The 14,579-nt window shown below is 40.6% G+C and overlaps 1 protein-coding gene across 1 annotated transcript in view; it reads left to right on the forward strand.

Moving 5' to 3' along the window:
- Positions 1 to 14,579, forward strand: part of LOC124788523 (proton channel OtopLc-like) — a 220,359-nt gene that overhangs the window by 169,609 nt on the left and 36,171 nt on the right. The window contains exons 9-10 of the mRNA XM_047255793.1: positions 6,489 to 6,677; positions 6,755 to 6,930. Coding sequence (XP_047111749.1) covers positions 6,489 to 6,677; positions 6,755 to 6,930 — 365 coding nt within the window. The remainder of the gene's footprint in view (positions 1 to 6,488; positions 6,678 to 6,754; positions 6,931 to 14,579) is intronic.

Raw genomic sequence — 14,579 nt, forward strand, 5'->3', positions numbered from 1 at the left:
ACTGAAACCCTGGTAGAGAATGTAATTCAGTTGCTCCAGTCCCAGATGGTACTGAGTTACGAGGGGAATGCTCCTCTGTGGCCGGACTGTAAGACTTTGGGAGGTGGTAGGAGACTGGAAAGATAAGGCACGGGAGATTTGTTTTTGTACAAGGATGGGAGGATAATTATGGTCAGTGAAGGCTTCAATGAAACCCTCAATATATTTAGAGAAGGACTGTTCATCACTGCAGATGTGACAACCATGGGTGGGTAGGCTGTACGGAAGGGACTTCTTGGTATGGAATGGGTGGCAGCTGTCGAAATGGAGGTATTGGTAGTGGTTAGTTTGTTTGATATGGACGGAGGTACTGATGTAGCCATCTCTGAGGAGGAGGTCAACATCTAGGAAGGTGGCTTGTTGGGTTGAGTATGACTAGGTGAAGCAAATGGGGGATAAGTTGTTGAGGTTCTGGAGGAACGTGAATAAGGTGTCCTCCCCTTCAATCCAGATAGCAAAGATGTCATCAATGAACCTGAACCAGGTGAGGATTTTAGGATTCTGGGTTTTGAAGAACGATTCCTCTACATGGCCCACAAATAGGTTAGCATATGATGGTGCCATGTGGGTGCTCATAGCCGTACTGCGGATTTGTTTGTAGGTAATGCTTTCAAAGGAGAAGTAATTGTGGCTGAGAATATAGTTGGTCATGGAGACTAGGAAGGAGGTTGTTGGTTTGAAATCCATTGGGCATCTGGAATGGTAGTGTTCAATAGCAGTAAGGCCATGGGCATTAGGAATTTTAGTGTACAGGGATATGGCATCAATAGTGACAAGCAGGGCACCGTGTGGTAAAGGGAAAGGAACTGTGGAGAGTCGGTCGAGGAAATGGTTGGTATCTTTTATATAGGAGGACTGGTTCCGGGTAATAGGTTGAAGGTGTTGGTCTACAACAGCAGAAATTCTCTCAGTGGGGGCACAGTAACCGGCTACAATGGGACATCCTGGGTGTTTGGGTTTATGGACTTTAGCAAGCATGTAGAAGGTGGGAGTGCGGAGAGTTGTAGGGGTAAGAAGAGAGATGGACTCTGGGGAGAGGTTCTGGGATGGGCCTAAGGATTTGAATAGTGACTGGAGATCATGCTGGATTGCTGGAATGGGATCACTGTGGCATGGTTTGTAGGTGGAAGTACCTGACAGCTGACGGAGTACTTCTGCTGTGTAATCCTTGTGGTTCAAAACGACGGTGGTGGAGCCTTTGTCTGCAGGTAGGATTATAAGATCGGGATTAGTTTTTAGATGGTTAGTATGCATGTAAGGTTAGTATGCATATAATTTGGGGAATGACAGTGAGGCAAGGTTCGAGGATAAGAAATTCTGGAAAGTTAACAGGTGGTGGTGGTTTGGAGGCAGTGGGGCTGAATCATGGTTGGATGCAGGAGTGAACTGAGTTAGGCAAGGTTCAATACTGGTCTTTCATTGAGTCTGATTGGTTGGATTGGTGATGAAAAAGCGTTTCCACTGTAGGGACCGGGAGAAGGAGAGAAGGTCTTTAACTAGTCCTGCATGGTTGAATTTGGAAGTGGGGCAAAAGGTGAGGCCTTTGGAAAGGACTGATATTTCTGTGGGACTAAGGCTTCTGGAGGATAGGTTCATGACAGTGTTGCGGGTCTGATAAGGTTTTGGGTTCTGTGTGGTGGTGGGAGGGAGTTTTGGAGGGTGGGGTAAGTGTAGTAGGTCTGTGAGACAGGGTTTGTCAGCTATGAGGGGGCGTGGAGGTTGTTGTAGAAGTGGTGGACAGTGGTACTCCGAGGCTATAGTAGGAAGTGAGCAGGATGGAGAGCTTTCTGAGGTGGCATTGTGCATGTTGCTCAAGTTCCTGCAGGGCAAGAGTTTCAGTGTGTGTTATGGGTTCCAGGAATTTGGGACTACATAGCAGGAGAATTTTGTGGATGGAGAGAAGGTACTGCACAGAGGATTGGGCTTGGTTGATATGGTTATGCAGGACTATGTTGGTGGGGGCTAAGGATTGGCAGAATCTGAACAGGTGGAGGTCATTGAGGAAGGAGGGGTGTCAACCAGAGATGGGTAATTTGATGGTAAGGCCATGAATTGGGATTTCATGAGCCAAGCAACAACGCAGGAACAGTATGTGGGACTGGGATCTGGCAAGGGATAAGGAAACTTTAGTGTATGACGCAGATGAAAGGAGCAAGGATCCATGGTGGTGCAAAACTGCGAAAAATTACGTAAGAAAGTAGTATTACGTCCGAAAAATTACGCAAAAATACACCCAAATACGTGTGAAAAGTATGAAAAGGGCGAAATGGATGCACAGGGGGAAGAAAAGAGGTGCAATCAGAGGAAGACAACGATAGAGGAAAGCGAAAACTCACTAAAATTGGCGAGAAGTCACAAAGGTCACAGTAGAGGATAATTAATCAGTAATATATGTATGTATATTACTGTGGGTAGCAGGTTTTAGGGCAGATAAGCGTAAAGAAAGGGGGACGGCAGATGTGACTGGATGAGGTGGATTTAGTGGGTGTGAGCAGGAATAGAATGGAGAAAGTGTGGGGGGTGCGGAGGGGTTCGTAGTAAGAGATGTAAGATCGTGTGGCACCGGAAAAGTGCGGGAGATAACACGCAAAATTACGAGAACTGACACAGGGAACGTGATCAGTTTGAAGGTATAGGCTTAATTATATCGGCGGGAGTAATGTGGGACATAAGATGCTGCACCAAATATCAGCATGGTCTTGAGGCCGTCTGTTGCGCGCGGCCGAGTAGGTTGATACATTGTGGCTCATAAGCAGAGCGTGCAGTGCGGCTTGCAAGGCAACAAGAGAAACACAGGGAAAAAAGAGAGAAGGATGCACATTGAGTATAGCGATGCAAAAGAAAGTAGTTACAAAGGAAAACAGCACAGGGTTAGGACTGAAGAAATGGCATCAGGCAAAAATAAAACAATGGAAAATCTAGGATGGAATGTAACAATACCAGAGAGGGATTTTCGCTACTCATCATATAGCGGAGATGCTGAGTCGCGATAGGCAAAATAAAAAGATTCACATACTCATAGCTTTCAGCCATTAAGGCCTTTGTGAGCAGTAGACGCGCGCGCGCACACACACACACACGCACACACACACACACACACACACACACACACACACACACACACTTCTGCAGTCTCAGAGAGCTGACACTACACTGCGAGCAGCAGCACCAGTGCATGATGGGAGTGGCGACTGGGTGGGGGTAAGGAGGAGGCTGGGGCAGGGAGGGGGAGGGATAGTATGGTGGGAGAGGCGGACAGTGCAGTGATGCAGTTTAGACGGAGGGCAGGAGAGAAGGTGAAGAGGGGGAAGGGGGGAAACAGCGGAAAGGAGACAAATAAAAATAAATAAAAAGACTGGGTGTGGTGGTGAAATGACGGCTGTGTAGTGCTGGGATGGGAACAGGGAAGGGGCTGTTTATGGGTGAGGACAGTGCTAATGGAGATTGAGGCCAGGAGGGTTACGGGAAAAAAAATGGTTCAAATGGGTGAGCACTATGGGACTTAACCTCCGAGGTCATCAGTCCCCTAGAACGTAGAACTACTGAAACCTAACTGACCTAAGGACATCACACACATCCATGCCCGAGGCAGGATTTTAACCTGCAACCGTAGCAGTTGTGCAGTTCCAGACTGTAGCGCCTAGAACCACTCAGCCATCCCAGCCGGTGGTTACGGGAACGTGTTATGTATTGCAGGGAAAGTTCCCATCTGCGCAATTCAGAAAAGCTGGTGTTTTTGGGAAGGATCCATATGGCACAGGCTGTGAAGCAGTCATTGAGATGAGGGGTATAATGTTTGGCAGCGTGTTCAGCAACAGGGTGGTCCACTTGTTGTTTGGCCACAGTTTGTCGGTGGCTGTTCATGTGGACAGACAGCTTGTTGATTGTCATGCCTACATGCAATGCAGCACAGTGGTTGTAGCTTAGCTTGTAAATCACATGACTGGTTTCACAGGTAGCCCAGCGTTTGATGGGATAGGTGATCTTTAGTGACCGGACTGGAGTAGGTGGCGGTAGGAGGATGTATGGGACAGGTCTTGCATTTAGGAGACTGGAAAGATAAGGCACGGGAGATTTGTTTTTGTAATAGGATGGGAGGATAATTATGGTTAGTGAAGGCTGCAGTGAGACCCTTGGTATATTTAGAGAAAGACTGCCCGTCACTGCAGATGCGACAACCAGCAGGATCTCTAGTCACTACTCAAATCCTTAGGCCCATCCCAGAACCTCTCCACAGAGTCCATCTCCCTACTTACCCCTACAACTCCCCACACTCCCACCTTCTACATGCTTGCTAAAGTCCATAAAACCAAACACGCAGGATGCCCCATTGTGGCCGGTTATTGTGCCCCCACTGAGAGAATCTCTGATCTCGTAGACCAACGCCTTCAACCTATTACCCAGAACCTATCCTTCTATATAAAAGATATCAACCATTTCCTCGACCGACTCTCTACAGTTCCTTTCCCTTTACCACATAATGCCCTGCTTGTCACTATTGATGCCACCTCCCTGTACACTAACATTCCTAATGCCCATGGCCTTACTGCTATTGAACACTACCTTTCACAATTACTTCTCCTTTGAAGGCATTACCTACAAACAAATCCGCGGTACGGCTATGGGCACCCGCATGGCACCATCCTATGCTAACCTATTCATGGACCATCTAGAAGAATCCTTCTTAAATACCCAGAATCCTAAACCCCTCACCTGGTTCAGATTCATTGATGACATCTTTGCTATCTGGATTGAAGGTGAGGACACCTTATTCACGTTCCTCCAGAACCCCAACAACTTCCTCCCCATTTGCTTCATGTGGTCCTACTCAACCCAACAAGCCACCTTCCTAGATGTTGACCTCCACCTCACAGATGGCTATATTAGTACCTCCATTTACATCAAACCTACTAACCACCAGCTATACCTCCACTTCGACAGCTGCCACCCATTCCATGCCAAGATGTCCCTTCTGTACAGCCTAGCCACCCGTGGTCATCACGTCTGCAGTGCCGATCAGTCCCTCTCAAAAAATACCGACAGTCTCACTGAAGCCTTCACAGATCACTATTATCCTCCCATCCTTGTACAAAAACAAATCTCCTGTGCCTTATCTTTCCAGTCTCCCACCAACTCCCAAAGTTCCACAGTCCGGCCATAGAAGAGCATTCCCCTTGTCACTCAGTACCATCCGGGACTGGAGTAACTGAATTACATCCTCCACAAGGGTTTTGATTACCTCTTGTCATGCCCTGAAATGAGAAATGTCCTGCCCACTATCCTTCCCACCCCTCCTACCGTGGTATTCCACCGTCCATGAAACCTACACAATACACTCGTCCATCCTTACACAACCCCTGCTCCCAGTCCCTTACCTCATGCCTCATACCCCTGTAATAGACCTAGATTCAAGACCTGTCCCATACACCCTCCTGCCACCACCCACTCCAGTCCGGTCACTAACATCACTTTTGACACAGGTTTCAGAGCTACTTTTTGATTGTTTACATTTGTTAAGACTATTAGTTGTCCATTTACATATCGAACATGTTTTAATTTCCTCTTTTTTAATTTAGTCATTTATACATAGCAGAGCCATCCATAATGCCCCTCAGATTAATTTTGTACCAGTATGAAATGTACTGTAGTAATACTTTGATAAATGTTGTTGCTGTATTTTTCCCATGAAAAATGTTCTTGTACAGGATTTTTGACTCTTTGCAGGGAGTACTCTTCATATGTTTGCTTTGAATGAGATAGTTTCCTATGCTATCTCTACCATTCTACTTCAGATGCCCCAATAAGTTCCCGTGGTTGAAGAATTCAAAATACTTTGAGAGAGCAGGAACATTTTAACACAGGGAATTCATTACCTAGTTTACACAGATATCGAATAAGGTTTCTTGTACCTAGTAGGCTATGTCCTTCACAGAAACCAGTTAATTTGGCAGTTCAAAGCTATTTCATTAGAGTTAACTGAATTATTCAGCAGAGGGAACTCACAAAGATTGTGAGCAAATTAGAGAATATGAGATGACAGGGAGGTATTCTGCAGAATGTTGCATGCCGCCTTTCAGGAAAGAAATTCAGTCATTCAAAAGCCATCTGTTCTTAAAATGTTGTACATTTTCCACATGTTTCTAACACAAGTGCAACCATTTCACCATCACAAAATGATATAGAACTCTCTGCATCAAATAAAATGTTTTATTAGTTTTTGAAATTTATACTTGTATTGACAAACGTTAAATGGAAATATCTTTCACTGTTACACAGAGATTTCAAATTCAAGTGACAACACTTCAAAGTGTGAACACCAGCTATTAATTTTAATAGCTGAATCATTACCAGCACTTCACATTTCATACACATAACTGATTCATGTACATCCATTTGCACTCAGACCACCAGAAATGTAGTGTGAAATAATCTCCAAATTAAATTTACAGAATCTGAGTCAGTGGAGTATGTTGAATATGTGGAGTCACCAGAGGGTGACCTAAATGTCTCAGTGACTCTGCCGAGTGCCAAATTAGCAAAAAATGTTGAAGATATGCCAGAAGAAACAACAGTGCATCAATACTGTTTCAGTCAAGGACGACATTCTGGGAGTTTTTATCTCAAATTGGGGGCTGCAGGTAAGGTATACTAACCACAATTTTTATTTTGAAGGATCATACTGCTTTTCAAAACTAATGGAAATTTTTCTTTACAGTGTTCTGCTTTGGACATCTAACACACTATGGACTTCTAATAGGATCAGAATTTATTTCATTGACATCAGCAACTGATGAAATTCAGTCTTGTACGAATGTTCCTATGCTTGTCCTGGATATTATTTATCCTGTGTACTCATTTTTCCAACTGTTTTTCATATTCAAATATTCAAATGTAAGTATGTACAGTACTACATTTATTGAAGACTTAATATCAATATTTCCTTCCTCCTTCTTTCCTAAATTTTCCCTGTTACTGGTTCAAATTAGTTTCACATCCTCCAAGAAGACTACTTCACAGCAATGTTGGAGTTGTCTGAGTACGCATGAAACACATACTCCTCAGATCTAGAGCTGGTCCACCTCTGTAATATTCTTCACTGTTTTTCCTCCATTCTTAAAACAATACTGCATACTTTTATGTAATGATGCAACAACATATCATAATTAACTTTTTAGCTGGGAAGTTGTTTGGAGCATTATACTTCAAAAATTGTTGAGCTGTAAAATCTTCTGCCCTATTCAGAGCAAATGGTTATTAGAAACAGGCACAGACATTTACTAATGTGACAAAGCTAGAATCAGTCACATTATGACCTCATATACATGATTTGTCATCATCATCATCATCATCATTACCTTGTACAGTTTCCTTTCACTGGCAGAGTCTGCTTGGAACACAAGCCTCTCTATTCCCTGCAGGCTTCCACCCCCTCTCTGTCACTACTTTGGACTAGTCTTTTCATCTCTTCAGGATGTTACCTTACATACCTTTTATCTAATTGTCCTTAGCCTCCCCTTAGTCTCCTGCCAGCCATCCTAATCTCCAGCATTTTCATCCACACCACTTTAATCTTCTTTCCTTCATGCTATCTCATAGGGGTTGTTTGTGTATTATCTCCTTGCTCTTTCATTTCTCATCTTTTCCGTTATTGCTTACTTCTCAAAACCTTCATTTCCATTTACTTGCACATTACTTCTTTCTCTTCTCTTTATAATCTATATTTTATCGCATAAAAAGGAATTATTATTGAATGTTTAATAAATCATCTTCTTACTGTTCTGAGGGACTTCTTTGTTCTGTATCATGCTCCCCTCAATCCCTGTGAGATTATCAGATTGCCTTGCCAGTTCACATATTTCTTGATCATTCCTTCCATTTTCCTGTGGCATACTCCCAGGTATTTAAACTTTCTCCTGTTTTCAAATGCACCCTTGCCAGTATCATTTTATTATAGGTCTAGCTTTTCTTCTTGTAATGATCACCAGCTCACATCTCTTTCCATTTAATTTTAGGCCATATTCTTGCATAACTTCTTCCAAAACAAGTAACTGCTTCTGTACTTCCTCATTGTTCCCACATACCATCAAATTATCGGCAAATAACATTGCTGCCATCATTTCCCCAATTTGTCTCACTTGTGTATGAAAAGTAATGGAGATAATGCTCTTCTTTGTTTCAGACAATTTCTCTGTGTCAGATGTCTTGTTCTCACTCTTCTCACTTTCATGTAAAACTTGCATCTCCCTGTACAATTCTTTTAGCCTCAGTACAGTTTTCTTCCCTATTCCTTTCTTTCTCAGTGCCTCCCAAACTATTTCTGAATACAGTGTTGTATGCTTTATGTAAATCTCTTTATGTAGATCTCCCAAATGGTTTACCTGGATCTGTCTGACTGCAAATATAAGATTTAGGCTGCTGTGGAACTCCAGGCATGAAGCCATACTGTTCTTCTGTCACCTGCATTTCCACTGTTTTTCTTCTTCACCTCTCCAGAATCTTCTCAAAGAATCTTGCGCATGGAATAAAACCCTACACTTTTTATATCCTTTTCACTTCCCTTCTCAAAGACAAGCACAATTCTGCAATCTTCCAGTCTTCTGTCGTTCTCATTTCCTTCCATACTCATAACTCTATACAGCCACATGCATCCCTGTCTTGTGTTGCTCTTAATTATTTTCACACTTATTTTTCCCAATCCTGACAACTTTCTCCCTTTCATGTTCTTTAGTGCCTCTTTCACTTCTATCCACATAATATCTTCCTTCACTGCTCTCTCTGGATTCCACAAATCAAATCACCAAAATGTTTTCTCCATAGTTCTATGGTCCTCCTCCTTCACTGCGTTATTTCCATTGTGAGTGTATGTGTTAAGTGCTTGTACAATAACAGCTTTTACCTATATGTTCCTAATAGCTTTTTACCTTTTGTTCATGCACACTGCAGTTAAATTACTCTTGAGATATCATCTATTTACAACATATCTTGAGTTTTTCAGCATAGAATCAGATACTAATGTATCTATAGGTAATTCCATACACCTACATCTATAATCTACAAATGACTGTTCAATGTACATCAGAGGCTTCTTACCACTGTACAACATGTTAAGGTTTTTTCCAAACCCATTGATGTGCAAAATCTTAGAATAATGACTGCTTAAATGCCTCTGTGTGAACTGTTAGTCTGATCTATTGGAACTTTGTGAGCAGGCTTCAGTAGGATGGTTGACATCTATCTTCAGTTAGCAACAATTTTAAGTTTTTGAGCATTTCTATGATGCTCTCCCATGCATTAATCAAACTTGTGACCATTTATGTACTGTTCTTTTTTGTGAATGTTCAGTATCACCTGTCAGTCCTATTTAGTGTGGGTTCCATACATGTATGGGATCAATGGTCTACGACAGGTTGCATGAGAGATTTGTAAGCAATCTCCTTTGTAGATTGACTATTTTCCCAGTGTCTTACCAACGAACTGAAGCCTGCCACTTGCTTTACCTATGATTAGGTCTATATGATCATTCCATTTCATATACTCACAAACTGTTGCACCTAGATATTTGTATCATTGGACTTATTTTTGTAAAGTCCAACTTTTACATTACTGAACATTTAAATCAAGTTGCTAATCTTTCCACCACTTTGAAATCTTATCAAGATCTTTTCGTTCATGTAACATGTTTTTTTCCAGTACATTATTCCTTCTGCTGTTACGAAAAAAATATCAGTTTTTTGTTGCTAAATCTTCTGTTATTGTTGTTGTTGTGGTCTTCAGTACAGAGATTGGTTTGATGCAGCTCTCCATGCTACACTATCATGTGTAAGCTTCTTCATCTTCAAGTAACTATTGAAATGTACATCGTTCTGAATCTGCTTAGTGTATTCATCTCTTGGTCTCCCTCTACAATGTTAACACTCCCCACTTCCCTCCGGTACTAAATTGGTGATCCCTTGATGCCTCAGAAAGTGTCCTACCAACCAATCCCTTCTTTTAGTCAGGTTGTGCCAAAAATTCCTCTTCTCCCCAATTCTATTTATTTATTTATTTATTTATTTATTTATTTCTTGTTCCGTAGATCCAGTTAGTGAGTCAATCACAAGGATATGGAACGTGTCAAATTGTACAGGTTTCAATTTAAACTTACAATAAATACAAGGGCATTTCAATGGCAAATTGTACATAGTTTAAGTAAGACATACTATAAATACAGTAACAGATACAATGTCAGCTAGATAACATAACTACCATTTGACAAAAAAAGGAGTTTCAAATAAAGGTTAAAGATAAGAGCACAAAGTTAAATCAGATATTAGGCCTACAAGAGTAAATACATGTACAGCCAATCTGTTGTTACAAAAAGTGTGCTAATGCCCAAATGCACAATAAAATCAATTGAACTACTTCTAGACATAATACGTTTAGTGATGGTATACATTTTCTTTCAGGTATTCATCCACAGTATAATAAGATTTTTCTGTCAGGTAATCTTTGAGAACTTGTTTAAATTTTGGCAGTTCTGTATGAACACATTTGATATGTCGTGGTAGAGCATTGAACAGCTTAATGCTGGAGTAGTAAACTCCTTTTTGTACCAGAGTGAGACGTTTCATTTCTAAATGTAGATTGTTTTTGTTTCTGGTATTATAACCATGGAATTTACTGTTGTCTTGGTAGATGGAATAATTTTTGCACACAAAGGTGAGCAAGGAAAAAATATACTGTGAGGCAGTTGTTAGGATACCTATCTTCCGAAACAAGTGCCTGCAAGAGTGTCTTTGATGGACCCCACACATTATTCTGATTGCTTTTTTTTGGATGGTGAAAACTTTTTTTGCAAGTGGTTGGTTCCCCCAGAATATGATAGCATATGACATCAATGAGTGGAAGTAGCCAAAGTAGGCAACCTTAATAGTGTCAACTTCAGCCACTGAAGAAATTACCCGTGATGCAAATGTTGCCGAGCTAAGTTTTTTACATAGATGAAGAATGTGAACTGACCAATTACATTTACTGTCTATGTAAGCACCCAGGAATTTTGTGTCTTCAACTTTCTGTATTGGTTGACCTCTACATTTTATGTTAATTTCATCGGGATTACTTTGTGATGTATGGAACCTCATATAATGAGTTTTATCTGCATTGAGCGAGAGACCATTTGAGGAGAACCAATTTAAGATGTCATTAAAAACAGTATTTGTAGTTTTTTCAAGATCATGATCAATCAAATCGTCAATTAGAATTGTGGTATCATCGGCAAACAGGGTAAATTTGCTGTTTGTCTCAGAACAAAGAGGAAGATCATTAATAAAGATGAGGAAAAGCAGTGGGCCCAAAACGGAGCCTTGAGGCACACCACACGTTATCGTGCCCCATTCAGACGAGGCAGGTTCTCCAGAAGAGCCATTTAGCATTACAGTCTGCTTCCGATCCTGTAGATTAGATTGCAGCCACAAGCCAACAGTACCACCTAAACCATAGTATTCTGCCTTTTTCCAAAGAATTTGGTGGTTTACACAGTCGAAGGCTTTCGTAAGATCACAAAAAATACCCACTGGAGACATTTTTTGTTAATGGCTTCCAAAACTTGGTTGCTGAAAGAGAATATTGCCTGTTCAGTACAAAGACCGGCACGAAAACCAAACTGATTTTTGCTTAAGATACTGTGGAAGTTGAGATGGTCTACAATCCTCCTGTGCATGAGTTTTTCTAGAATTTTCGAGAAGGTAGTTAATAGGGATATTGGGCGATAGTTTGTAACAATGCTTTTATCCCCTTTTTTAAAGAGAGGAATCACTACAGCCAATTCAGTACCTCCTTGTTAGTTATGTAATCTACCCATCTAATCTTCAGCATTCTTCTGTAGCACCACATTTCAAAAGCTTATACTCTCTTCTTGTCTAAACTATTTATCATCCATGTTTCACTTCCATAAATGGCTACACTCCATACAAATACTTTCAGATAAGTCTTCCTGACACTTAAGTCTATACTTGATGATAAAAAATTTCTCTTCTTCAGAAAAGCTTTCCTTGCCAGAGCCAGTCTACATGTTGTATTCTCTCTACTTTGACCATCATCAGTTATTTTGCTTCCCAGATAGCAAAATTCATCTACTACTTTAAGTGTCTCATTTCCTAATCTAATTCACTCAGCATCACCTGATTCAATTTGACTACATTCCATTATCCTCATTTTGCTTTTGTTGACGCGCATCTCATATCCTCCTTTCAAGATACTGTCCATTCCTTCAACTGCTCTTCTAAATCCTTTGCTGTCTCTGATAGAATTACAATGTCATCAGCAAACCTCAAAGTTTTTCTTTCTTCCCCATGAATCTTAATTCCTACTCCATATTTTTCTTTTGTTTCCTTTAGTGCTTCCTCAATATGCAGATTAAATAACATCGGGGATAGGCTACAACCCTGTCTCACTTGCTTTTCAATCACTGCTTCCCTTTTTTGTCTCTCTATTCTTATAACTGCCATCTGTTTTCTGTACAAATTGTAAATAGCCTTTCATTCCCTGTATTTTACACCCGCCACCTTCAGAATTTGAAAGAGAGTATTCCAGTCAGCATTGTCAAAAGCTTTCTCTAAGTCTACAAATGCTATAAATGTAGGTTTGCCTTTCCTTAATCTATCTTCTAAGCTAAGTCGTAGGGTCAGTATTGCCTCACGTGTTCTAACATTTCTACGGAATCCAAACTGCTCTTCCCCAAGGTGGGCTTCTACCAGTTTTTCTATTTGTCTGTAAAGAATTTGTGTTAGTATTTTGCAGCCATGACTTATTAAATGGATAGTTCAATAATTTTCACACCTGTCAATCGTGATTTCTCTGGAATTGGAATTATTATATTCTTCTTGCAGTCTGAGGGTATTTTGCCTGTCTCATACATCTTGCTCACCAGATGGCAGAGTTTTGTCCGGGCTGGCTCTCCCAAGGCTATCAGTAGTTCTAAAGAGTGTTATCTTCTCCCAGAACCTTGTTTTGACTCAGGTCTTTCAGTGCTCTGTCAAATTTGTCACGCAGTATCATCTCCCCTATTTCATCTTCATCTACATCCTCTTCCATTTCCACAATATTATCTTCAAATAGATCGGCCTTATATAAACCCTCTCTTTCTGCTTTCCCTTCTTTGCTTAGTACTGGTTTTCCATGATCACTCTTGATATTCATACAGGTGGTTCTCTTTTCGCCAAAGGTCTCCTTAATTTTTCTATAGGCAGTATCTATCTCACCCCTAGTGATATAGCCCTCTACATCCTTGCATTTGTCCTCTAGCCATCCTTGCTTAGCCATTTTGCTCTTCCTGTCAATCTCATTTTTGAGACATTTGTTTTCCTTTTTACCTACTTCATTTACTGCATTTTTATATTTTCTCCTTTCATCAATTAAATTCAATATCTCTTTGTGTTACCCAAGGATTTCTACTAGCCCTTGTCTTTTTACCTACTTGATCCTCTGCCGCCTCTACTATTTCATCTCTCAAAGCTTCCCATTCTTCTTCTACCATATTTCTTTCCCCTGTATTTGTCAATTGTTCCCTAATGCTCTCTCTGAAACTCTATATAACCTCTAGTTCTTTCAGTTTATCCAGGTCCCATCTCCTTAAATTCCTGCCTTACCTCTAGTACTTTCAGTTTATCCAGGTCCCATCTCCTTAAATTCCTACCTTTTTGCAGTTTCTTCAGTTTTAATCTACAGTTCATAACCAGCAGATTGTGCTCAGAGTCCACATCTGCCCCTGGAAAAGTCTTACAATTTAAACACTGGTTCCTAAATCTGTGTTTTACCACAATATAATCTACCTTAAATCTTCCAGTGTCTCTGGGCCTCCTCCATGTATACAACCTTCTTTTGTAGTTCTTAACCAAGTGTTGGCTATGATTAAGTTATGCTCTGCACAAAATTCTACCAGGTGGCTTCCTCTTTCATTCCTTACACCCAAGTCCATATTCACCTACTGCTTTTCCTTCTCTTCCTTTTCCTCCTATCGAATTTGTCCTCCACGACTATTAAATTTTCATCTCCCTTAACTATCTGAATATTTTCTTTCATCACATCATATATTTCTTCAATCTCTTCATCATCTGTGGAATTGATTGGCATGTAAACGTGTACTACTATGGTAGGTGTGGGCTTTGTGCCTATCTTTGCTACAATAATGCATTCATTATGCTGTTCGTAGTAGCTTATCTGTGCTACTATTTTTTTATTCAATATTAAACCTTCTATTAAACCTACTACCTTCTATTGAACTGAAGTAAGAATTACAAGGTATTACAAATGTTTAGGCATATGCAAAACACGTTACTTTTTCTCTTGTACTCATCAATAAGAACAAAATTTAAAGGGAAGGGAAAAAACATAAAATGCCAGACAATGATTTGTTTCTTTTGCATTTTTTAGTCTTTTTCTTTGTAATGTAAAATGATTTTCTCAATGGCCTTATTCATTATGGTGATTATGTTATTGGCTAGTGTACACTCTTTACTGTCATTTTTCTTTGTTAACCTATCTTGAGAGTCACAAACAGATAA

Source organism: Schistocerca piceifrons, chromosome 3 (genome assembly GCF_021461385.2).
Source record: "Schistocerca piceifrons isolate TAMUIC-IGC-003096 chromosome 3, iqSchPice1.1, whole genome shotgun sequence".
In the NCBI taxonomy this organism is placed as follows: Eukaryota; Metazoa; Arthropoda; class Insecta; order Orthoptera; family Acrididae; genus Schistocerca; species Schistocerca piceifrons.